Source organism: Octopus bimaculoides, chromosome 10, assembly GCF_046866305.1.
Source record: "Octopus bimaculoides isolate indiv1 chromosome 10, ASM4686630v1, whole genome shotgun sequence".
NCBI classification, from domain to species: Eukaryota; Metazoa; Mollusca; class Cephalopoda; order Octopoda; family Octopodidae; genus Octopus; species Octopus bimaculoides.
In genome coordinates, this window is record NC_142937.1 from 17,815,317 (window position 1) to 17,841,535 (window position 26,219).

Here is a 26,219-nt window from a genome sequence, read left to right on the forward strand (position 1 = left end):
GCAGAACCTTTGAATCCTAACATTGTAATGGGACCGGCATTATTTCTTAAACAATGCAGTGTTATTGCCTATAGTCTAGTGGAATTGGTATGTTCTGCAGATGCACCAGGTATGTATATATATATATATAAGTTCATATTTCACTTAATGTCCTCTTGCTCTTGTTTGAAGATACATTTTGTTTAAGCTTTCTAAATTCTAATGATAATCCATTTGATATTATTTGATCAGATGATCTCGTCGTTTATATTTGGTCGTTGTTTGTGGAACACCTTAAACTTGGTCTGGAAGCTGGCCTCAAAACCGACACAAGGGATGCTCTATCTTCTTTTCTCTGTGACTTTTCAACTTTAATTCTCAGTCGACCAGCACCTTATTCTGTCAAATATGTAAGTCAATGATTCTTTTAATTTTCTTTTACTTGTTCCAGTCATTTGACTGCAGCCATGCTGGGGCACCTGCCTTGAAGTATTGTTAGCCAAATAGATCAACTTCAGTACTTTTTTTTTTAAGCCTGGTACTTGTTCTACCAGTCATCTTCCAGAATGTACTTGTATTCATCCGGGATGAGTTGAGCTGGCTCCATCCAACAACTGTTCTCAATTTCAGTTGGAATACAAGTTCACTTGTGGTCCCTGGTTACATGCATACACACTTACTTTGCGATTGTGTGACCAGTAGGAGCTCATATTGTCATTGATTGTTGACCATCATAGAGGATTTGCTGTCCCAAGATTTTATTGGCCAGGCAATTTTGAAGCTTTATGCAAATGCAAGAGTTCTTTTGTTTGTTTTCAAATAGTTGTTTCCATTTTACTTTAGCTGACTTGTATGTAAAGTTTTTGCAAAATTCAACATTTACATTCTGTTTACATAAGTAGTTTTACAGCTGGGAGCACATTATGGTTAATAATCAGTCATGAAGTGAGAGTGGAAAAATCAGGCAAATGGCATAATGTAACTTGGTTGTTGGCTGCATGATTTGAACTTGAAACCTTGTGGTTAGTTGTTCAGTCTTCAATCTTGTAGACATTGTCTCATTTTTGTATTTTATGTTGATTATTGTATGAATTTCATGTTGTCAGTAACTTGGCTTGTCAATATTTGGTCTTTTTATTTAAAAAAAAATTTGTTTCATGATTTTCTTTATCTTCTATGTTGCAGAAATTATTCCTTGCTGTTACCAAACTCCCCAAGAAGATACTTTGTTCAACAGCCTATAACATTAGCAGTGGAGAAAAAATTCATGTAAGTTTTTCTTTTATAATCCAAGTTATTTTCTTTTTAATAATCACTAAGATTTGGTCTTCAAAATTTCGTTGCTGACTATTATCATTTATTTAATACCTAAATTAGAGATATATTTTCTTACCATTTTAAATCGATTTCCATTCATTTGCATTTGTCATATTGATGAAAACTGAGTTATCGTTTGTGTTGACAATAATGTCTATCAATCACAGCTAGGTTTGCCAGTTAAAACTAATTTCTTTATCTCTTATTGCAAGTGAAAATAATCAGTATTCACTGGGATTCAAACAGGTTATTAGAATATTGGTTGATCACTTGCAAAATATGTATTTTTATTAGTTATTAACATTTTGCAGTCTTGGTAAACATTATTGTGCAGTTAAAATGTTTTTAGACAGTCATTGTCTGGATAGAATTTACATAAGGCTGAGCTAATCTTTATTCATTAAATCTTATCATATAATGTCCACCAGGATTTGCTGGTTCAACATAGTTATTGACACGGTCAGAGCAATTTTGCTTCCCATAGTTGAACGCTTCCAGAGTGATTGGCTGGCTTTGAACATGTACACATACTACAAAATGTAATTTTTGTATGTGATGATGAATATTATCTCTTACCAGTTTCCAGTCAAGCCCTCTAACCCATGCCAGTTTTGAAAACAGATGTTAAATGATATTTTGAAAGAAACCCACAGTAGTAGTAACAGTAATCCTATGTTTGTATGTGTATCGAATTATTTTATATGATTTCTCATTTAGCTGTTTCTCTTTTGTTGTGTCCAGGGTACTCCGGCTCTGTTTTTAACTGAACTCTTACTGACGCCATCAATGTTACAGGAAGGAGTTTCTCAAGAGAAGTACACAAAAAAGTTCTTATACCTTTTTAATTGAAATTGTATTTGCCCCATCCCACTTCCAATCATTTTTCTACAAATATCACAAGATGTGAAGTTGAAATCCTCAGGAATTAAGACTAGGAATAGTAAAAGTATTGACAATACTATTACTGCCTTTTACAACTATACCAACTTTTAAAGAAAATTAAACAATGATGATATCTGGCCTAATTATTCCTGTTTCATGTTCAAACTGGCCAGGTCCAGCCTCTCCCACCTAGCCTGCAATGCCATTCTAAAATTAACAATCACCTGAATGAAATTTCAAAGCTATGAAATAATGCATGATTAACTTGAAACTGTGAATAAGTGAACATTACATTTGATGGAGTAATCTGAATGCTAAAGGATTAACATAATCTTCTAGCAGACTATGTATCAAGGTTTTGATTCATTGAATTATATACAGCTTCTTTACAACAGTTTCCATCTCCCCAGTTTTACTCAATGTTGTGGGGTCAATATGAGGTTTATAATAGAAAACTACATTGCTGTGCAGTGCAATTAAACCTGAAGCCACCTGAACTTTGTATAAATTCGTTAGCCATGCCTGCCCTCATTGATTAAATTACACAATGTTGCTAAAACTTCATTCTCTCTTTCTCTTTCAGTTACCTGACATTATTTGTGAGTATGATTGAGCTGGGAATGGCCAATCCATCTGGGGTGCTTGAATACTGTCAGGCAGTGATTCAAATTCTAGATCTTCATGCTATATATGTTGAACAGAAAGAGCAGCTATGGCGTTTGTGGTCTTGCTTAGTTAATCCTCTCTTAGACTTCATTTCAAAGGTAATTACTTGTTTACCCAACACATTACACATTTCTTGTTTACCCCCAGGCCAGTTCTGATTGAGTAGACCCGTAGTCAAAAAACATTCCAGCCCTGACTATCCTGTCTTTGTATATCAGAGACTACACTGTCCAATCTTCCTCTGTCCCCCTACATTTTTTGGGTCTGTAAGTTAGTAAATCTGTTTGTTCACTTTTCCATGTTAATGATTTTAATGGGAATTGATTTTGGAGCAAGATTTTATGACTGGTTGCTTTTCCTGTTGCCACTCGCAAAAATGCTATCACTAGACACAATTTCACTGTTTCACCAAAATGCTGATGTGAAATATCAACATTCATTCATTCATGTGTAGACACAATATATGACTGGCTTCATACAATTTTCATTCACTGAATTTCCTCACAAGGCACTGGTCTGTCTGGGACAGTAATAGATGATGTCCAAGGTGCCGTGCAAACTTCTTAACCAGTCAGCCATTCTTTCATTTTATGGGGTTATTAACTTGAATGTTTGGAACATGGAATTCTGATGGAAAGTTTTAATTTAGGTCACCTTAAAACTGGAAGTTTGTATCATAGAACCAGGGGTTACTTCAGATGGGTTGGTATCATAAGGGTTGACTCACACTACTATCATTGGATGATTTGCTGTAATCAAATAAAATATGACTGGATGGTCTTCGTTGGAATGCTTTTGAATATAGATCTGTTTAACCACTTTGTTACCATATTTCTGATGAAATACACTGCCTTTGTCTTGAAATCAATGAAAAGTTTTGTAAACACAGATTATCATGAAATTTTGATGGAAGATTTTAATTTAGATCACTTTAAAATGGGAAGATTGCATCATAAAATTAGCAGTTTCAGGAGGGTTAGTATCAAAAGGGTTCACCTTTTTGTTATGTTTCTGTTAAGATACATTGCCATTATTTCATTTAATTTTGAAAATAACAAAGAATTTAGTAAAATAAGACTCATTATTAATCTGGTATTTAAAACACAAGTTAAATTCTGAGGGAAGGTTTTGATTGCAATCATTTTTAACCCTTTAGCATTTAAACTGCCCATATCCTGCCAAAATATTCTACCTGTTGTATCTTCAAACAGGTCGTATCTGACCTTTCACACCTATCCTACAGTGTCATTTTAAAAATCATCACATCATCGAAATCTCAAAGTTAGGGAATAATGCATGGTTAATTTTAAAGTAATGTGAATACATAAGCAGTACATTTGACAATCATCTGAATGCTAAAGGATTAAACGGACAGTTTTGGACAGATTGGTATTAAAACAATGTTTTTTTTATTATTATTCCACAGAACAATGAGATTAATCAAGGAGATGCTTTAGAACACAACTTCACCTGTCTTTATCGTTCATTATTTTTTCCTGTCAAATGGTTGTTTGGCAACCAGTTATTAGCTGTAAGTTCTTTTTGTCTTTTTATGTCTCGCTCTGCTTTCATCATTTGTGAAATAATAAAGATAATTTCATTACAGTACAGCTGCTTGAGTTTCTAAAATCTCGTGATTCAGCTCTAAAATTTTAATGTGAACAAAGTTGCAATAACTTGTAAATAGTTTACAGCTCAGCAGATTTTACATACAGTACGCACAATGTTTGCAGTGAAATTTTGTTGATTTGCCTGCTAAAGTATTAGACTCTTATTAGTTTAAAGCAGTTTCATCATTTTAAGACCTCATTTATTTTCCTTCATACATTTTATTTTTTCTATAAGTGATTTGCCATGGAGTGTTGAAAATGTCTGCTTGTGTCTTGCTCACAAGTTCAAGTCCATTAATACTTCATTGAGATTATGAGCAAAACTCTTTTATTTTACATCTCTTTTACTTGTTTCAGTCATTAGACTGTGGCCATGCTAAGGCATTGTCTTGTAGAACTTTTAGTCAAATGAATTGACTCCAGTACTCATTTTCTTTTTCGTTAAGCCTGATACCTATTCTATCGGTTTATTTTCCTGAACCACTAAGTTGCACGGATGTAAACACAACACTGGTTGTCAAGCATTGGTGGAGGACCTCTTCAGACACACACTCATACATGCATGTATCTTTCAGTTTCTGTGTACCAAATCCACTCACAAGGCCTTGCTTGGCCTAAGGCTTTTGTTGAAGATATTTGCCCAAGGTGCCATGTTGTGGGACTGAACCTGGAACCATGTGATTGGGAAGCAAACTTCTTACCACACAACCACAAACTTTTTATTTTAACATTTTGGGCTCTTCCTAAATTATTTGGTACTTGCTAAGAAACGAGTAAAAAAATGTTTGTATCCATCTTATCTAAGATGAAGAACAATCTCTGGTCTACTTCATAACCTGAAACCAGATAAAAGCATTAACTCTCTTGTATCTGTAGTTCATAGGTAGAAGACTCGATCCATTTTAATTTCATCTTCTGTCCTTTTCTGATTACATTTCATTCTTTCACTGATTTTTTTTACCTTTCTTTACACAGACTGTCAATAAGACACTGATGAGGACCTGGTCAAACATCTATCGGACATTCGCTAATCTTGCTGCTCTTGTTGTCAATGCTGCTCCTAATATCACCTGTGAACATTTGAGCCACCTCATTGTGACTGACCTTCTCTCACCTGCTGCTAGTCAGGTAATTCCTTTTCACTAATGTTTGGTTACTTAGGAAAATTATCAAATGGAATCCATTTTCAAACTTGTTTCTCCCATCAGTGGGATTCACCGAGGTAGATTTTCTACTACTGGAAGCTCTTCCTATCACCAACCCTCACCTGTCTCCAAACGGTAATATTTCCTTATGGCAGGACGTGTTTTCATGGAAGACAAATGAATGACAGTAGCACTCATCTATATCTGTGATGTCAAGATAAGGAGACACAAACATGCACACACACACACACACACATATATAATGGGCTTCTTTGAGTTTCCATGTACCACATCCATTCAATGCTTTGGTTGACCTTCAGCTATAGTAGAAGACACTCGCCCAATCTGCTACACAGTGAGGTGATAACTGCCTTTAGGAGGCATAGTGGCTGAATTCTCTTAAACCAGGGTGCCTTGGATAATATAGTTCTTGAAATACATAAAGACAAGATGGTAACAACTGGAATGCTTTTATTCATAGGCCCTGCTTGATCCCAGCTGGCCTGAGGTTAAACAATGACCTCATCATCACCACCATTTAGTTTTTGTCTTCTGTACTTGCATAAGTTGAATCATTCAACAGGAACTGGTATGTGAGAAGACTGCAAGACTCCACTGTCTGCTTTGATTTGGTTTCTACAGCTGGATGTCCTTGCTAACACCAACCACTTTACAGAGTGTACCGCATGTTTTTTTTCCTTCAAAATTATCTCTATATAAGACTAAATATAAAACCATGCAGAATTAATCAAAAAATTCTATGTTCCAAAATATTTATGTATGAGGAAACAGTTCTATTCTAATTTATCTTGCTTTGGATTTCTTCAGAAACTAAAAACTGACGCCTTGTTTCTCGAGCAACTAACTTTGATTTGTGAAATCTTGCTAAGTTATGTGGATTTTTCCCCTCACAGCCGAAACACTTCTTTTGGTAAGTTGTTTGTTTTTCTTTTTCTATTTGCTCATGTTGTTTTTAATTTTTTATTGATTTTAAAAAAAAGTTTAATTTTTTTCTAAATTATTATTGATAATTATTGTTCTGACATTAGCTTGCTGTTAATTTAGAAGGAATAGCTTGGTGGGTGTGACATTAAGCTATCAACTAGCAGTTTGTGAGTTCCAATATATATATACATATATGTAATGGACTCCCTTGTTGAAGATAATGTGTGAATGTTCAGTTTTTGCTGAACGACCTGCCCAAATGATTTGTTTATAGTGAACAAACGTGTGTGCTGTACATTGGCTCACTCTCTCCATCAAATTAAATGTTACCTGAACAGGTACACTGTGTGGCATGTATCAAGTGTTGAAGTGATCGCAGAGTAATGCAAAATGAAGTGTTTTGCTTAAGAATACAACACACCACAAAGTCTAAGGATTGAAACCACAATCTCACAATCGTGATTGCAACACCCCAACCACTAGGCCATGTGCCCTCACTATATGATGAATAAGATATTTGATCCTTGACAAACACACACTCTGCAGGCACTTTGGTTGACACTGGATTAAACATTTTATTTATCATGCCTTTCAATTTACGAATCTATCCATTGGGAAATACTGTACCAGAAGGTTAATAAATAACCACTTGACATGTTAACTAAGGGGGGAGCAGTGGAAATTTCTTTCTCTCTTTGTTTGTCTGACTCTCTCTCTCTCTCTGGTAAAGTAATATATGAAAATATATAGAAAATACTATATGAAAATGAAGTCCCTGTAGATCTCCTGAGGTTTGCAAAGAAATTAAAGATATATTTTGCTAATTTGATTGCAAACTGCTAAGTCCCTCACCCCATGAGAGGGTCTTTCTAATACTAGCTTCCCAAATGAATTTATAAGTAAAACCTGGTTTCAGTCAGGGAATACAACAAAGACTAGGAGTAAGAAAAATTTATTCTCATGGCATCATTTGTCCAATACTTCAACTTCACAGTTGTTAGATTTTATTCTACTGAAAATCTTATCTTTTTTCTGTCAGTATTCTGATGAATAAGAAGTATTAAAAGAATGTTCCTCCCTCCTCTCTGTTCCAGTAAATACCTGGCTAAAAGAGATTCAGTATTGTTCAGACAAAATATTTTATGGTGTTTCATTTACAGTTTGAGTTCAAATTCTATCCTGATCCACACCACTTTCATGCTTCCTCAATTAAAAATGTAATTAACAGTTGATATAGCAAACATTGGGAAGGGAATGTCAATGGAATTGGCTATTCCTTGCTCCAGTATGTTCACATTTTTATGATTGAACCCATAAAAGAATTTAAGAATTGTTGAAATTTTAAAATTTATTTTGCAGCTCTTGGCAGTCCTGGAAAATGGGGTGGCAAACGAAAGCAGAATCCTTTGAAAAATCTGAATTCTGTTATTGATTTGGTTGTGCTTGTCACCAATTCTGTCTTTGAGCAGGTCAATAGGGAAGAATGTGAGAATAGTATTGACAGACAGGTATGAACGTTTTTTTCCTTTTTCTGCAATTTTCCTGTTTTGCAAATTACTTAACAACCATACCTGTGCTGGTGGTACAAGAAAATCACCCAGTGCATTCTGTAAAGTGGTTACTGTTACGAAGTGCATTCAGCCGTAGAAACCACACCAAAGTAGATATTGGGCTTGCCTCGTCCTGTCAGACCCTCCTACTCATGCCAGCAAGGAGAATAGATGCTAAATGATGGAATATAGATTTAACATGTAATTTTGATGGAAAGTTTTAATATAAATGGTTTTAAAACAGTAAGCTTGTATCATCGAACCAAGAGGAATTTCAAGCGTGTTGGCATCAGAAGAGTTAAAGCTAATTTGAGAAGCTGGAATAGCTGGCATTTTATAGTGTAATCAGTAAAGCGACTGACTAACATAGTGACAGATATGTAACTCAAGGCCTGTCACTGATCCTGTTTCTTTTTACTGCCTTAATCCATTTGATACAAACTTTTTTTAAATCACAAGTTCATTATTTTCAAAATTGATTGAATCAGAGGCAATATATTTCAACAGAAATATGATTACAATAGGGTTAAATGAGTGCTTATAATGATATCTAATGTTAAATTCTTTCTGTTGCTGATTTTAATCATTTAAATTTTATTTTTAAATGTTACTTTAATTTTCAGACTGTAAATTTTGCTTCACTCCAATCAGCTGCCAGACACCTTACTGGAACCATGATTACTCTGTTCACAGAAATAACCTCTCCAAATTCAGTTCCTTTACTCTTCGAAAAAACTTCCAAGGCTGTTAGCAGCTTGTTTGTTCTTGCTAAAGCCAGTTATAAAGTATTTCCTTCAAGCTCACTCCCAAAGGTAACCCTTTTTCTTTTCTTTTTTTCTTGTGCCTTATTTTGAGGCTGAGCCAGTTAACCTCTTAACCGTTTTAACAATTTTATAGAATTCTGCCAAGTCTCATCAATGCAATCTTAACTGCTTTGATACAAACTGCCTGACACTAACCCCTCATTCTATGATACAAATCTCTTTAGAGTGATTCGAATTAAAAACCCTCCGTTGGAATTTCGCTTCAATTTGTTCCAAAAACCAGCCTAATAATGACATTTTATTAAATTCTTTTTTTCAAAATTAATTGAAACAAAGGCAGTACAGTCCAGCAGAAATAAGTTAATGGGTTAAATTAACTTGAGCACCCCCTCCCCTCGTTTTTAACATCCACTTTTCCAAGCTTGCTTGGCTCAGAATTCATCTTGTTAAATGCCCTTCCTATCACCAAACCTGGATCTGTTACCATGCAAGCTAATAATCTCTTAGTCTATTAAACAATGAACAGTTTGAACATAGTTATGAGCATCTTTTGTTTGCAAAAATTGTGCAAGACATACCAAGAATCTCAAACCTGCCTCTATAGTTGACTAAGCATATAATATTGCTTGTATTTGTTAGCAAGTTCTTTTTTATAGAACACTGAAATGCATAAAGAAAACTAGTTCTTTATCCTCTTAATCTTTTATACTTGAGTCCTGCTTCCCAAAATTGGCTTGGATGCTCTTAATTAAATTTCTCACATACATAATCACCAAGGATCACTCAAAATGGTGGCATGTCATTGTTAAAGACACGAATAGTGACTTGCACTTCCTCGTGCCTCACCAACCCATCCCTGGCTCTTCTATACTATTGTTGGCCTGAGCAGCCACCCCAGGTACTTGCACCCATCAGGATGAGACTCAGTCACTCGCTACAGATTAATTATTCGGGTATCAGTTAATGCTAATAACGACACAAGTAAATAGAGTAATTTTGGTGATGGGAATTTCTTTATGCTGTTAGATAATTAATTTCCTTTTAGAAGAAAAACTATTCAAATAATTTTTTTTTCCAATCCAATATTTTAGCATGACAAATTATGGCAAGATATTATCAACAGTATACAGAATACCTATAAAGGTATGTATGATACAGACTTTCTGAATGTTTTGGCGCCGCTGCTGGAAGCAAACTTTCTTCACCCACGGAGATTCATCAAAAACCAAACAGCTCAGTTATGGAAGGCCACTTTCAGCCAAACTCCTTCACTAGCTTATACAGATTCTCTACGGTAAGTGTTTTTGGAATTTAATTAGTGTCTAAGAATTGGATATAAGCTATCTCGTTTCTTGTGTTTTTGTTTAGCCCTAGGTCAGTCCTGATCCAGCTGACTTACAATCAACGGTAGATCTGCCATGATGATCCTCCCCAACCCTCTTTCTACACCCCATATATCTTGTTAGTAAAAGACATTGGGGTGAGGTTTGACTATTATTTTTAGCAAATTGTGTTACCATAAAGGGGCTGCTTCCACGACTCATCTTATTTCATGTAAACACTGGTGGATAGCAGAATCAGCTGAGTGTCAGGTTAAATGGCTTTATGAATATTTATTTCTAAGTTCAAATCCTGGTTTGGTCAACTTTACTTTCATCCCCCTCGGGCTGATTTGATGTCTCCTCTTTCCCAAAATGTCTTTGGCTTAAATTGAAAATATTATTATTACATACACCACCACACCATTATTTATTGCCTTGCATCCTTCTGGACTTTAAAATATTGGTCAAGTACTGTGGTTGCTATGAACTGATTGTTCCTTTCCTTCAAATTTTTGGTCCTGCTCTTGTCTTCAAGCTGGTAGAATTGTTAGCACACAGGACAACAATGCTTAGTGGCATTTCATCTGTCTTTACATTCTGAGTTCAAATTCCACCTAGGTCCACTTTACCTTTCATCCTTTTGGGGTTGATGTAATTGACTAACCCTCTCTATCCTAAAATTGCTGGCCTTGTGCCAAAATTTGAAATTATTATTCGGTCAGCTGACAGAATCATTAGCGTGTTGGAGAAAATGCTTAGCAGTATTTTTTTTGTGCTCTTCTCTTTACATTCTGTGTTCATATTCCAGTGAGATTGATTTTGCATTTCATATTTTGTGGTTGGTAAAATATATACCAGTCAAGTACTTGGCTCAGTGGTATTGATTTAACCCTTTTCTGAAATTTACTGGCTCTTTACATTCTGAGTTCAATTTCCCATGAGTGGGGTTGATGCTTTTCACTAACTCTCTCCCCTCAAAATTGCTGGCCTTTGCCTAGATCAGAAACCATTCTTGTTCTTAAGGCTGCGAGCTGGCAGAATTGTTAGCTTGCTGAGCAAAATGCTTAGTGGCATTTCATCTATCTTTACTTTCTGAGTTCAAATTATGCCGAGGTCACCTTTGCCATTCATCCTTTTGGGGTTGGTATAATCAACTTACCCCTTCCTCTGAAGTTCCTGACTTTGTGACAGAATTTGAAACCATTATTATTGTCGTTTTTGTTCTGCAGTCGTACTTTAGTCAAAGTGAAAGAGAAAATGGTAATCAGATTGCCAGGCTGGATAAGCACAGAAATTCATGTGATTGAAGAAACACCTACCAGTCAGTATAGTCAGGTAAGATCTTTATTCTTATTTCTTCATGCATTTCTTTAACACCAGTTTTTCCATTCTGGCATGGCTTAGATGATGATGTGTTTGAGGCAAGAATTTTATGGCTGAAGACTTCCTGATGCCAAGAAATACCTCTTTATCAAGTTGGGTATTTGGGATTGTTTATTTTAGAGGAATTTTAAAGTGCAGAGGTAATGGATGATGTTGACAGGGAAATGTCACCATTTGTGGCTGTAGTAATGCAAACATTGGCTCTGGTACATACTTGCACATGCAAAAAGAAGAAGAAGAAGAAGATTGAATAATCTTCTAAGAAAGTTATCAGTGAATTGGAACGTTTTGTAAGCCAGGTATTCTTGGGCAGGCAAAGTATTTCTTGGTGGCAGACAAAACTAGTGAAGATGTGTGACTCAGTGGTCAAGGTGTTGCACTTGCAACCATAAGATAATGGTTTCGATCCCTGGGTTGGGAAACTTCTTTTCATGTTGCTTAAGTTCAGTCAGCTGTAAATGAGTAATCCTGCAATGGAATGGCATCCTATTTCGGAGGGAATATTGTAAACTCAGTCACTCATATGCTATGCAAAGCGGGTGATCTGGCACTCAAGGCAGTAATGTCCAGGGTTGATGTTGGCACGCCACGAACTGTCTTCATGATTTGAACATATAACCAATTATGCAAAGTCTAGCTACCTTAACCTCATCTTACATATTTGATTTTAATTTTAGGCAAGTTCCCAGGTATCTGACGAAGTTGTTCCTGCTCCAGTCTCTCCAAATAAAATGCATGGGAGTCTGTTAAAGAATATTCCTTCTCCAAAAAAACCAAGTATTCTTTGTAAACACAAACCTGCTGTCAGTGTGATGAAAAGGTTATCAATTGGTGATATGAAAGATCAGGTAATTATATATATATTTTTGAATAACTTTTATATACTCTTTACTCTTTTACTTGTTTCAGTCATTTGACTGCGGCCATGCTGGAGCACCGCCTTTAGTCGAGTAAATCGACCCCAGGACTTATTCTTTGTAAGCCTAGTACTTATTCTATCGGTCTCTTTTGCCGAACCGCTAAGTGACGGGGACATAAACACACCAGCATCGGTTGTCAAGCAATGCTAGGGGACAAACACAGATGCATAAACACACACACACACACACACACACACACACACACACATATATATATAAACTCTCTTTTGATATTTCCTTTTATTATTTTTTGATCACCATTAACGTTGTTCTAATATCAATTTTTCCATGCTTACATGAGTTTGACAGAGTTTATTGAATCAAATTTCTACTAGCAGCCAGAAGCCCTTTCTGTTGCCAGTCCTCATCTGTCACCAAGCAAGGTAATATTTCCCCATGACCAGACGTATTTTCATGGATTGGAAGTGGACACAGCTTGTATGACCATGACATTCCTTTACTTAATGTGTGCATGGGCACCAAACCATAATATGTACATACATACTTCTTAATTTTCTGGCATTAATAATTTTCTTCAGTAAGCTTTTTGGTTTGCATGCTGAGAATAAGAGCATATTAAGATATTAAGCTTGTTTGTGATTTTGGTAGGATTTAATTCACAATCTCAATTAGACCTCATTCTGGTAGGAACTCAGCTTGTTGTAGTTTTAGAATTTTAAAATTAAGAAGTTGATTTATTCATTGATGTATTAAAATTATTTCTGTGACCTGCATTTAACATTCTCTTTGATTTCTACTTTGAAGGATTTTGTGGTTATTGATCCTCCTCAGAATAAAAGACGAATCCTTACTCAACACCAGAAAGAAGTATTGAAAGAGAGAAAGTAAATATTTTCAATTTAATTTTATTTATATTTTTTGTGAGATTCTTTTTGTTCTACAAGTGAGCCAAGAAAGAAATTGGGCAGTATGTGAGAATATTGATGTGTGTGTGTATGAAACCTGCCAAGTTAAATTGTTGTGTGCTAACAATAGATGGTTCTTGTAGTGGGAAAAAACGGTGTGATTAGCTCTGTGGATGCTCTGCTTTGCAGACATCATGACACAGGAACCAAAATAAATGGCAATATTTTGTACTGCAGACTTATCCAACATAGTCAAGCCTGTAAAAACCAACTAATTATATTGTTTGCTAGACCAGTGAGTGCTACAACTGATAAAATTAAGCTGCTCATGAATCTGCAAGTCAATAAGTCAAGGGCATAAGGAACACAACACAACACAACATTTAATTGAAATATTTCCTTGAGAAAAGCATCAAATATTCTGGTGAATTTTTGGACAAGTGGGTTTCTTTCTTTCTTTTTTTTCTTTTTAAAGTTCTTTACTGGTATTTGAGGCAACTTTAAAGGTAGGCTTTATACCTACCTAAATAAAATTAATATTGATGTCATGGGAAATAAATGGATACATCAGATTGTTAGATTTTAAAAGTAATTGATAATCATATTTGTTTTAAAACAAGTCTTTTGACAGGAGTTTCTTTTTATTAAAGTGGACTGAATTTTGTTTCTCACATATAGTACTTCTTGTTTTGCACTCCCAAACAGCAACACTATTTGAATTACAATTAATATACAATTCAAGACTCAGCAACGGTTGTAGTTACATGCATTTGGTACAGGACTTAAGATATCACAAAAGAAAAAATAGATGTATCTAATAGATTTTAAAGGTAGTTGACATACTTGCTGAAAGTCTTATACCACTGCTAAAGTAATTAGATCCAGCTTACCACCTTTTTTTTCTTCTTATATTTATCTATTTGCTTATTTATTTTTTGTAACAGGTATTGTCTTCCTGCAATGTATAATAGCCTTGACCAGTCTCAAGATTCCATGTAGTGAGTATTTTTCTTGAAAGCTTTAATCTGCAACAAAGTGTTTATTTTTGTAAGATGACCTGTTGTATTTCTAGTAAGAAGTTTGCTTCCCAACCACATTGTTCTGGGTTCAGTCCCACTGCATGGCACCTTGGGCCGAGCAAAGCTTTGTGAGTGGATCTGGTACACAGAAAGTGAAAGAAGATTGTCATATATATACATGTATGTGTGTGTCTGTGTTTGTCCCCTACCACTGCTTCACAACTGGTGTTGGTGTGTTTACATCCCTGTAACTTAGCAGTTTGGCAAAAAACACTGATAGAGTAAGTAATGGGGTCATTTCATGCAACTAAAATTTCTTCAATGCATTCTCTAACCTCATGGTTTCAGGCTCAGTCCTACTGTGTGACCCCAATCAGCAAATGTCTACCACTATAGCCTTGAGAGTAGATTTGGTAGGCAAAAACTGAACGAAGTCCCTCATATTATCATTTAGCACTCTTTTTTTTTTCTGTGCTGACATGACTTGGACAGTTTGACAAGAACAGATGCGGCTCTGCTAGGTTCCAAGTCTGCTTTGGCATTGTTTCTACAGCTTTGATGCCCTTCTTCACACTTAAGCCTACATCATCATCATTTAACTCCATATTGAATGAGTTGAATGGTTGTGATAGGATCCTGTGGGGCAAAGAACTGTGTTGTACTCTGGAGCAGTGCTCCTCAACCTTTTTTCACCAATGGACCCCTTTGATTCCTATTTTACTCCAATGGACCCTTGTAGCTATTTGATGTTTATAAAAAAATCTTATATTTTTTATAATTAAATATTAATAGGAATTGTATAAATTGTATATTTGGTGTATTGTAGAAGTATAACTAATTTATTTCCCATCAGATTTTAACAATAAAATCATATGGACTCCTGTTGAGAAACACTGCTTAAGAGTCTGATTTGGTATGGTTTCTATGGCTGGATGCCCTTATTAATACCAACAACTTTGTGTATGTATATGAACAAGCAAGTGTATTAGTTTGACACTCGGGTAAATGAAAAAGTCTTTTATGTTTCAAGCCTATGTTCTTCAACAGAAAGGAATAAGAAAATAAACAGAGAGGGAATATACACACATGAGGGCGCTTGGCCTAGTAGTTAGGGTGTTACACTCATGATCTTTAGATTGTAATTTCAGTTCCTAGGCCAGGTGGTGCTTTATGTTTTTGAGCAAAACAATTCATCTCTGTTTATTCTGTGATCATTTTGACACCTATGCATGGTAACTGCACCTATTCATGCAACATCAATTTGATGTAGGGTGTGAGCTAATGTACAGTTCAGATATTTGTGCAGGTCATTTGGTGAAATCTGAACGCTCATATGTTTGTCTTTGATGGAAGAGTCCATCACACATGCACACAATGTGTATGTTTTCGAGAGGGGGTGTATCCGTTTCTCCTTTTGTTGACATCACACAGTTGTAAATGAGCATCTCCGTTGTACAAATGGTTTTCAGTTTTAGTCTTTTTTGAAGCGTATATCTAGCAATGGGGAAATATTACCTTACTTGGAATGGGCATTGGAAGGTTATAGAAAATCTCTCACAAATAGCTTCAAACATGAGAAAAATTAAAATTTAAAAATGAAACAATGTTGTAAATTAAAGTAACATGTGAAAGTTTCAACGAGAAAGGGCTGGGTTTTGTTGTTTTATCCTTTTTCCCTTTTCTGTCTTAGTTTCCTGATTAAATGTACTAATTGTACAACTTCTGTTTTCTCTTTTACTTCAGTTCGAATCACATGGTCACTTCACCAGTCTTGAGTTTCAGTTCGGATGAGACTTCATCACAGTATAATTTGGTGAGTTCCTTTTTATTGCAAATTCTACAACATTCTGTGTCTGGAAGAATTTTGTGGTTAATACAAATGACAACTAGACTGATCTTTATGCTTCACTTCCATCAACAACAAACATTTCCATGGAAGGAGTCTCAACATCATCACTCAATTTGCTAGAAATACCAACCATGTCATCCTCAAATCACACATACAATGATTTTTAAAGGAAGCATATGTTAGATAATGTAGTCATGGATATATACAAGACAGGATGGTCACAACTGGAAAGTTTTAATCATAGGTCTATGTAATCAGAGTTGGCTAAATAACTACTGTCACTATTTGTCATCCTCATTTATCACTTTTTTTTTTTTTGTGCTTGCATGTGTCTGATGAAGCTAAATTGTGGCAGAATTTTCTACAGCCAACTGCCCTTCTTGGTGCCAGCACTTACCTGTTTCCATGTAAAGTAATGAACCCAAATGGCTAGACAGGTTTTCACAGAAGATTAGAAATGAATGATGCTGCTTGTTTGAAGGTGACATTCATTCATGGCTGTCATGTGATGTCAAGACAATGGCACACACACACACACTTGTATCTATACAACAGGCTCCTTTCAGTTCCAGTTAACTAGATCCACTCTCAAGGTGCAGGTTGTCTTGGGGTTATAGTAGTAGAAGACACTTGCCCAAGGTGTCATACCTTAGGACTGAGCCTGAAACCACTTGGTTGGAAAGCAAACATCCTAACTGCATAGCTATACTTGTGCCTTGATTATTTTAACCCCCCCCCCCCCCCCCCCAAAAAAAAAAAATCGCCCGAACCTAAAGCCCTGTACAATTTACTATTAGATGCATTCGTTTGTTAGGAGATGAATATAGTATATTCTTGTCAGCAAGAATATGCTTATTGAGAGGTTATTATCTTGATTAGATTAACCTTTTATATTTGTGTCATTCTGCATGCAACACAGTAAAGTCACATAATTATAATCTGGGAAACTCAGTCAGATACAATTTACACAAGTGTGGCTGGCACAGTCGTAACTATGGTTCAGAAGTTTACATCCTAACTACATAGTTTCGAGTTTTTGAGTTCAGGCCTACTGCTTGGCAGCTTGGGGCCAGTTCTAATGTAGTTCCTGGTCAACCAAAGTTTTGTGAGTGGATTTGGTAGATGAAACCTGAAAGATGCCCATCCTGTGTGTGCATATATATATATATATATATGTCTCCTTGTCTCAATGTCGTGTGATAGTTGTAAATGAATGTCCATGTTAGACAAGTAGTGTCTTTTATTTCCAATCTCCTGTCAGGATTGGCAACAGGAAGGGAAATCTGGTCATAGAAAATCTACCTCAATGTATGGAAAGTGGATGTTAAAATGATGCAGATTGCTCTTTAAGCTCCTGTGATTTTTTTTACTAAATTAAATGTTGCACGTTAAAAGCTGTTCACTCATCCATGTGATAATTTCTGGTTTTATTTTTGTATTTCTATTTTTCATGTATGTAATTTCTTGTTTTTAAAGTCACATTAAATTCTATTTTCAGATAGCTACAAATAAATCAAATCAAGAAAATTATGGCAAGTCCACTAAGAGGGTTACATTTGCCAAAGACACGAAACTCCCTGAACTGTCACCTGCAATTGGCTGTGAAAAAGTCACTGAATATACTGAAAAGCCCCAAAACATTGGAGTGAAATTAGAACCGTACACTAAAATACAACCAGCGTCAAGCCCTGCTAAAACCAAGCTCACCAAAAACAAAGAACCAGTCAGTATCAAACCTGGAAAAACGTCAAAGAATACTTCAGAAGATCAGCCAACATCATTACAGAATTGGCTTTGCACTAGTCAGTCTTTAAAGGTTCCTTCTGTTCCTCTTCTCATGGAGCCTCATGTAACTTCAATTGTTGCTCAAGACTCTCTTACAAATGACAGTTTGTCTGCTGAACAAAGCCATCCTTCAGACAGACCAGTGCAAAGTAACTTATTTGTTGAAGAAACTCAGTCCCCAATCAAGATGTGCTCTGACCGTCAGTCTACAGGTGAATCTGTCTTGGAAACACCTGTCAAAACTTTGACAAGAGAAGTTAACACTAGCGTCAATATCAGGCGATTGTCCTTTGATCTTGCAGAGAACGCTGATTCTAACAGTGCCATTAGCTCTTCTGGTGGTTTTGAATTGAAAGAGGCAAGTGAGGTTGAACTTGCCATGAAGGAGGAGCAATTGGAAGTAATTCCTAAGCAAAATAATTCCAAAGATATTTCAAATAAAAAGACTTCTGGAAAGGATATTTGCCAAAGTAAATTATTTCTACCAAGCGAAAATGAGAGTATTCCTGACTCTGAAAGTGTGATACCTAATCAAAATATGGCTGCTATATCACAGAAACGAAAATTAGATTCAGATGAGAGAATATCAGAAATTAAAAAACCAAATTTGGAAGAAAATAATTCTGTTAATATTCAGAATGATAATCAGCATGTTGCTTGTGACAAGGACAAAATAACTGATCACCATGGTGGTACTATTAGTCCTTTCAAACAGCTTCACAAATCAGATGTTTTACCAGTGTCTAAACCTATTATAGGATCTCGTAAAAGGAAACCTTTGAAGGTTACTAAAATTGTCCAAAATACTGATCGTCGAATATCACCTGTTAGGACACGCTCATGCGTAAAGACTCTTCGTGCACGGAAAAAAGCGACTCAAAACTCAGAAAATCCTGCAAATAAATCCACTTCCAGAAAGAAAATTGGAAAAGAAATCAAAGCTCGAAAAGCTCTGAATGTGTCTGAAAAAAACAAGAACCCGACACACAGACGAAATAATAATGTAAAGAAATTAACATCTGTTGAGAAAAATGCAAAAGACAGCATGAAAATTTCTAAAACTCAAGATAAAACCTATTGTGAAACTATTACTGCTGTGGTCAATGGTGATTCCATTAATAGTTGTCCTTTTGGAGAAACTGAAAGGTTCTCTTGTGAGCAGGAAATGACAAATGTTGTTGAGCAGGAAAAGAATGTTGTATCAGATGTGGTTGAAGAGGAGGTTGAATCAGTTAAATCAGATGTTGTTGAGCCTGAATCTGAGCATAAAAGAGACAGCTTTGACTCAGATTTAAGTGATGAAGTTGAATTAAATTTAGCTGGGCTGAAAGAAGAGAGAGAGGAGTTGGATTTAGTTCAAGAAGAAAAGAGAAAGATCAAACAAGAAAACCAGGAAGTTGAGCCAGATTTGACTGAGGAAGAGGAAATAAAAATAGACAATGTTGTGGAGGATGCACAGTCAGTAACAGTGAAGTCTAATGCTTCAGAAATCACGATGGCTGAAGGTTCAAGCCTAGCAGTAATGTCTGAAAAGTTTGAGGGAGATGATGATAGTTGTGGGGATCTGAAGCTGGATTCAGAAAATGAGACGCAAAGTGATGCCAGTCCATCAATGACTGTTTGTGAAACTGAGAGCTCAGTGCTGCAGCCAGCAGCTATTGTGGATTCTGAAGTAAATGAGAACTTTGTGGACCAAGAATCAGAGAATAAACCTGTTTTATCCAAAGTTGATACACCAAAGAAATCACTTCGGTTGCGTTCTGGTAATCGAGGATTTCCGTCCAAGTTCTCTGATAGTTTTGTTTATGGTATTAAGGTTTCAAACTGTTCTATGTCTGCTGCCAAAAAAAGTGCAACTCCAAAGTCTGTGATGAAAACTTCTCCAATTCATGGGAACACAACTGTTGAGGGTGATGACTACACCACTGCTACAACAGACATTTTTTCCTCTGAAAAGCAGTTCTTATCCTCCTCACTCTGTGATACCCCTGAAAGTTGTCCTTCTGCTACCTGTTCCCCTTCATCTGTTTATTCACCAACAACTGGTATTCTAAAGAAGAGACTACAGAATAATGGTGAAACACCATCACCACCAAATAAGGTAAGTTTACTTACAGATTGATTTTTTGCTACGTAAAAACCACAAAGTCCACTCTGCTGAGTGGTTGGTGTTAGGAAGGACATACAGCTGTAAAAACAATCCTGCCAAAACAATCACTGAAGTCTGGTGCAGGCTTCTACCTGGCTGGTTCTTGTGAAACCATCCCACACATGCTAGCATGGAAGTCAGATATTAAACAATGATGATGATGAATAAATTGCTTGAATTCTGCTTTTGCTCATTGTAATATTATCATTAGAATTTCTGTAATCCTTTTGATACCAACTCACTTAAACCCACCCTTAGTTCTATGATGCAAACTTCTTGTTTTTAACTTGATCTAAATTTAAAGCATTTCATCAGAATTCCGTGTTAATTGATGTTCTAGACATCAATTTAATAATGGCCAAGTTATTTTATTAGATACTTTGTTACTTTCAAAGTTGGCTGAAACAAAAGACTATTTCAACAGAAATATAACAAAAGGGTTAATAAACACCAGTGAAGAAAAATACAATTGATTATAGGTACAAAACTAAAAACTCAAAAATAACAATTTCATTTGTCTGTAGTTTCAACTCTTGGTTCCTTGTTGGAAATAAGTCTTAGTGGCAACACCTGGTTGCCACACATTAGTTTTTTTTATTTTTATTTTTTTTTTTACCTGAAGAATTATTTTCAACTATTGTTGATACAAAACTGAATTTTCCAGTGATAAAGGCACAGGCATGGCTTATATGGTTAAATTAGCAACACAACCACATTTTAGGTTTGGCCCCATTGCATGGGGCCATGGGCAAGAGCCTTTTGCTAGAAGCCTGGGCTGGCCAAATCCTTGTGATGGAAACTGAAAAGAACTGTCATAAACGAGTTCAGATGTAAGCAAACACACACATGACAATCAGAAAATTTAAGCAGGCTTGTTCTTGGCATCTCCTCAGTCAATACTCAATGCTTTCGAAGCTGAAGAGGATAAGAGATCCTTACTTAAAAAACGAAGCCATTGGGCTATTAAACAGTGCCTCAACAACCTATCCATCTAACCCATGCTAGTGTAGGAAAATGGTTGTAAAATTAATATCAAGTCTTTAGTTATTAAAGTAGGTTAATTATAATTATTAATATGCAAATGTCTTTATGTTGCAGCAACGGAGAGTGTCGTTTGCTGATCCAATATTTGAAGAGAAAACTTTACCATCCCCCATGTCACAAAAGAGGCGGCTCACACCTTGCAGTTCCAGATCATCACGCCGTAGTCTTCTTTCCAATTACAAGGTTTGTCTTTTCTTTTCTTCTCATTTATTTACTCATTTCAGTCATTGTCCTACAACCTGAGCAGGATTTGAATCCTATATGTAATGGATATTGCCAAATACTGCAAGTTATTTGGTCTGTTTTTGTAAAGTATTAAAGTCCAGTAGTAGCATTTCTGCTCTTCCTGCAGCAAGTAATGATTTTTCTCTCAACAGTAGAAACAGCCAATTTGTGTGTGAAGGTATATTTTGATTGAAGTAACTTCAGTTTTTGGCCAGTATTTTTCTTCAACCTGAAGCAGTGTTAGTCAGCCATTTTTGTCTCATACTCCTACTTAAATTTTTAAAAAAAAAAAGCTCCTCGCTCTTTCATGGGTCTTGTCTTGTAAGTTACTTGGTGACCTCAATGGTGCTGGTGCTACCAAGAAAGAAAAAAAAAGAAAAGGACCCATTTTACTCTGTAGAGTGGTTAGTATTAAGAAGGGCACCCAGCTGTAAAAACCCTTCCAGAACAGATATTAGAAACTAATGCAGCCTTCAGGCTAATTGGATCTTGTCAAACCATCCAACCTGTGTGCCATGATGGAATATGGACATTAAAATGATGATGACGTGTATGTATGTATGTATATATATATACATATATATACATATATATACATATATATATATATATATATATATAATATTTCAAATTTTTAATTAAAACTTTGTTGCAAGTTTTAGTCATCTGTTACTTGCACCCCATTCTGAAGTAACTCAAAACCTCGACTTAAGAAACCCTGGAGGGGTGGAAAGTAATGTTATCTCAAAACCCGATTTTAATTTGGAACATAAAAGAGCAGAACTAAATATTGACAGCATTTGGTCATATGTCATCGTTCCTCCTTTGTGCTGCTTCATCATCATCACAGTTTTAACATTCACTTTTCCATGCTTGTCACCAATGCACATCTGTTTCCATGCAAGCCATTAATACCCAAGTGTATCAAACACCAAATAGCCACTTGATTGCTCTTTGCACCTGGCTTTCAGTGCATGCAAACATGGCTTTATGATTAAGAAGTTTATTTTATCTTCATGTGGCTCCAGGTTCAATCCCACTGTGACTCAATCTAAAACTTTGCAAAATTCGTTAGATGAATAATATGGGGGTTGGAAGCATTGGTTGGATTGTGCTTGTTTTTACACCCCTACTTGGCTTTTGGAGGTCTACCTCAGCTTCATGCATTCACACCAGGCCTGATTCACAACCTTGCAATCTCAGTCTATTTCTCCAGTTCCCTTCATTAGCCTTGGAGGTCTTGTAAAATGGTCATAGGTGCTGCCTTTCTTCAGCTACCTCCCCCTCCTTGAAGCCATCCACTCACATTACATCTCCACATGCAGTACTTCGTTTTATTCAGTTTGTCATCATTTCTGTAATTTCTTATGTAACTCAAATGTTTTTCTTTTTATATAGAAAAGAGATTCTATATCTAACAGTATCTCTGGCAGCAGTAACAGCCCTGGTAGTTCTCAGAGTAGCTACAGCAGCACCCAAGAATCTCAACTCAGTAGCACTGGACCAGTATTTGCAGAGCTTGTTTCATGTCAGGAACCCATCAGCCTGATTCTTCCACAGCTTACTTCCTCCATGTGGTAAGTTGCTTCCTGAAAAGTTTTCCAGTTTATTGAATACATCAACGATGTGTATAACATAATATATATATAGACTCTATTCTATCTTCTTAGTATTGTGGTATTAACTGCTTTCAGTTTTCCTTTTTGACAGAAGACACTACCATGCTGCTGGGTTAACACATACAAGCAGGATAACTGGACCCTTGTGTCCTTAATCTCCCTAATCTAGACAAGCTTGCAAACATCATGACCCTTTGTGTGTTTAGATTTATCAATTGGTATGTTTGTATTGTAATCTATCTTCAGGCTAACCAACACCTTGAAATTGGATTTCGTATGCAGAGAAGCCTGTTGTGTGTGTTTCCTTGTACTGTTGTACAAGAAGTGTCATTCAGTTCCAGTTGTCTGTGAAAACCTGTTTGGTTACGGAGAAATATTTTGCTTGGAAACAAGTTAGAATAGGTAACAAGAAGATCATCTGGCTGTAGAAAAGATGTAACCAATACAAGTACAGAAAAGAGGACATTAAAATGATGCTGATGATAGACATAACTCGCTCATACACACACATATGTATGTATGTACAAACATGGAATGACACTAGTTTTAGCATTTTGTCTTGAAACTTTCTCAAGGGACTTCTTTTTTTAAACACAGAGCTCTCTGAGAATGTTGGTGGTAGATCATGAATGTTTCAATATCATTTTGTCTCCTTGGTTTTAAATACTCTTGAGCATTCTGAGCTAAGCCAAAAAAGTATGTTCCATCATCATTTAATGTCTGTTTTCCGTGCTGGCATGGGTTGGACAGTTTTGATTGAAAACTGGTAAGCTGCACCAGGTTCCGATCTCATTTGGCAAGGTTTCTACAACTGGATGCCCTTCCTAATGCCAACCATTCCGAGAGTGTAATGGGTATTTTTTACATGCCATTGACCTGACACCAGCATCAGCCACAACTAGTCTCACTTGGCTTAACAGGTCCACGCAATCAGTATATTACCAAAGGTCTCGGTCACTTGTCACTGCCTCTATGAGGCCCAATGCTCAAATGGTGCTTTTTATATGCAACCAACATAGGTGCGAGTCAGATGGCACTGGCATTGGCCACGACTAGGATTTCACTCGGCTCAACAGGTCTTTACAAGCACACCATATCACCCAGCATTTGAAGGGTGCTTTTTACATACCAGTTATGTGACACTGGCATTGGCAACACCTACAATTTCATTTGGTTTGACAGGTCTTCTCTAGCACAGCATATTTCCAAAGGTCTCAGTCACTTGTCATTACTGCCACAAGGCCCAACATTCAAAGATTGTGCTTCACCACTTCGTCCCATGACTTCCTGGGTCTACCTCATCCACAGGTTCCCTCCACCGTTAGTGTGACACTTCTTCACACAGCTGTCCTCAACCATACCAGTGCAGTCTCTTTTGCACACCACATCTCATCTCTCTTATGCCCAACTTTTCTCTCGAGACACTCACACTGTCATACATACACATCCAGCAAAACATACTGGTTCCATTTCTTACAAGCCTATGCATGTCCTCAGCAGTCACAGCATATCTTTCACTGCCATATAGCATGGCTGTTCACTCACAAGCATTATAGTCTGCTTTTCACCCTGATCAAGAGGCCCTTTGCTACTATCACAAGTAGGAGACCTCTGAATTTTGTCCAGCCTATTCTTATTTCAATATAGAAATCAGAAAACAAAGCATTTTGTGATTTATATGAAAGCTAGCCCGGTTAGTATTACTTTGTGCACCTAAGAACAGTTGATTAAAAGACTAGTGTGTATCATCAAGTAACGTATACAAACATGTCTGGCTGTAATATTTTGTTTCAGTCTTCTGTGTTAAAATGCACAGGGCTTGCTCAATGCCATTGACAGATCACCAGACCTATTTGCAACAACCACTCATATTGCTGTCTACAACCACCTGCCAGTTTTCCCTCCAACTCAAGGCGAAACATTATCTATATGAAGACACTCTTACCACCTGCCTATTGACTGTGTAGGATTTTCTGCTGCACTTTGTATTACTAACTTTTGATGAATTCCAACTTTGTAGCTGCAGACTGGTTGTGTGCTTAAAATGTTTGCTTCTCAACCATATGGTTTCAGGTTTTTGTTAATTTGTTTCCATGATAATGAATTCTTTCTATGGGCACAGGGCATGAATTTTTTTGGTGGGGGTGGTTGTTAGTAGAGTTTATCATAGAGGATATTTAAGTTCCTGTATAGTGGGACCTTGGATGTCCTCTACTGCAATCTTGGGCCAACTAAAGCCTTGGGAATGGATTTCGGGGATGGAAATGAAAAGAAACTTGTGCTTACATGAGTGTGTGTACGCGCGCACACACACACACACACACACACACACACTTGTGTCACCTTGCTTTGACATCATGGGATAATTATAAATACCCTCATACAAGTGGAGTTCCTCATTTCCAATCTTCCGTGAAAACTTTTCTGACCATGGGGCAATATGACCTTGCTTGGGAATAGGTGAGGGTTAGTGACAAGTATGTCGTAGTAAACCTGCCTTAATGAATTCATCTAACCCATGCAAGCTTGAGAAAATGGATGTTAAAATAATGTTGGTGATACATACATTCATACATATATATATATATATATATATATATATATATATATATATTTAAATGTTTTATTTTATTTTTTTCTCATTAGGTTTCGTGGTCTCAGTCAACTTCTCAAAGCAAGAAAACTCCATACTGTTGGTGATTTAGCTTCACTTTCTGAATATGATATCCATAATTTACCTGTGAGATCTCCTAAAGTACCTCATGTGAAGAAAATACTGGCTAACTTTAAGAAACAGCTCGATGCCAAAAAGGACAAGACTTCTTGTAGTCTCTTGAATACATCTGCTGGTGAAATAATGGCTGCTGCAATGGCAGCTGCCTCCACTAATGTTGTCTCAGACTTGAAGAATGATCCACCAACAGGAAATTGCAATTCAGTTGATGGCAAGAATGTCCCAAGCAATGAAATGAAATCATTGGAACTTGAGAATCCAGTTGTCCAAGGTAAGGTTACATAAATATTCAAAAACTTTGTTTACAAGCTGTTATCAGTTGTAATGCAACCTCTGCCGTTTGTACCTAAAATGATTATGTTGCTTTGCTCTGCTGTAATCTCTCCTTCAACTCTCAGCATCTAGCTGTAATTACTGCAGAATGGTACATCTAAACTGCAGGAGAC

At 36.3% G+C, this 26,219-nt stretch overlaps 1 protein-coding gene across 4 annotated transcripts in view; it reads left to right on the forward strand.

The window, feature by feature from the left end:
• Positions 1-26,219, forward strand: part of LOC106883982 (uncharacterized) — a 51,333-nt gene that overhangs the window by 19,498 nt on the left and 5,616 nt on the right. For 3 of the 4 annotated variants that reach the window (XM_089358432.1, XM_089358431.1, XM_089358435.1), the window contains exons 12-31: positions 5-109; positions 232-389; positions 1,165-1,248; positions 2,038-2,123; positions 2,762-2,942; positions 4,271-4,375; positions 5,430-5,582; positions 6,428-6,530; positions 7,904-8,052; positions 8,718-8,906; positions 9,950-10,152; positions 11,410-11,515; positions 12,241-12,411; positions 13,249-13,328; positions 14,294-14,347; positions 16,112-16,181; positions 17,716-20,103; positions 21,250-21,378; positions 22,819-22,997; positions 25,686-26,044. In XM_089358432.1, coding sequence (XP_089214558.1) covers positions 5-109; positions 232-389; positions 1,165-1,248; positions 2,038-2,123; positions 2,762-2,942; positions 4,271-4,375; positions 5,430-5,582; positions 6,428-6,530; positions 7,904-8,052; positions 8,718-8,906; positions 9,950-10,152; positions 11,410-11,515; positions 12,241-12,411; positions 13,249-13,328; positions 14,294-14,347; positions 16,112-16,181; positions 17,716-20,103; positions 21,250-21,378; positions 22,819-22,997; positions 25,686-26,044 — 5,052 coding nt within the window. The remainder of the gene's footprint in view (positions 1-4; positions 110-231; positions 390-1,164; positions 1,249-2,037; positions 2,124-2,761; positions 2,943-4,270; positions 4,376-5,429; positions 5,583-6,427; positions 6,531-7,903; positions 8,053-8,717; positions 8,907-9,949; positions 10,153-11,409; positions 11,516-12,240; positions 12,412-13,248; positions 13,329-14,293; positions 14,348-16,111; positions 16,182-17,715; positions 20,104-21,249; positions 21,379-22,818; positions 22,998-25,685; positions 26,045-26,219) is intronic. The other variant, XM_089358433.1, reaches the window with a different exon arrangement.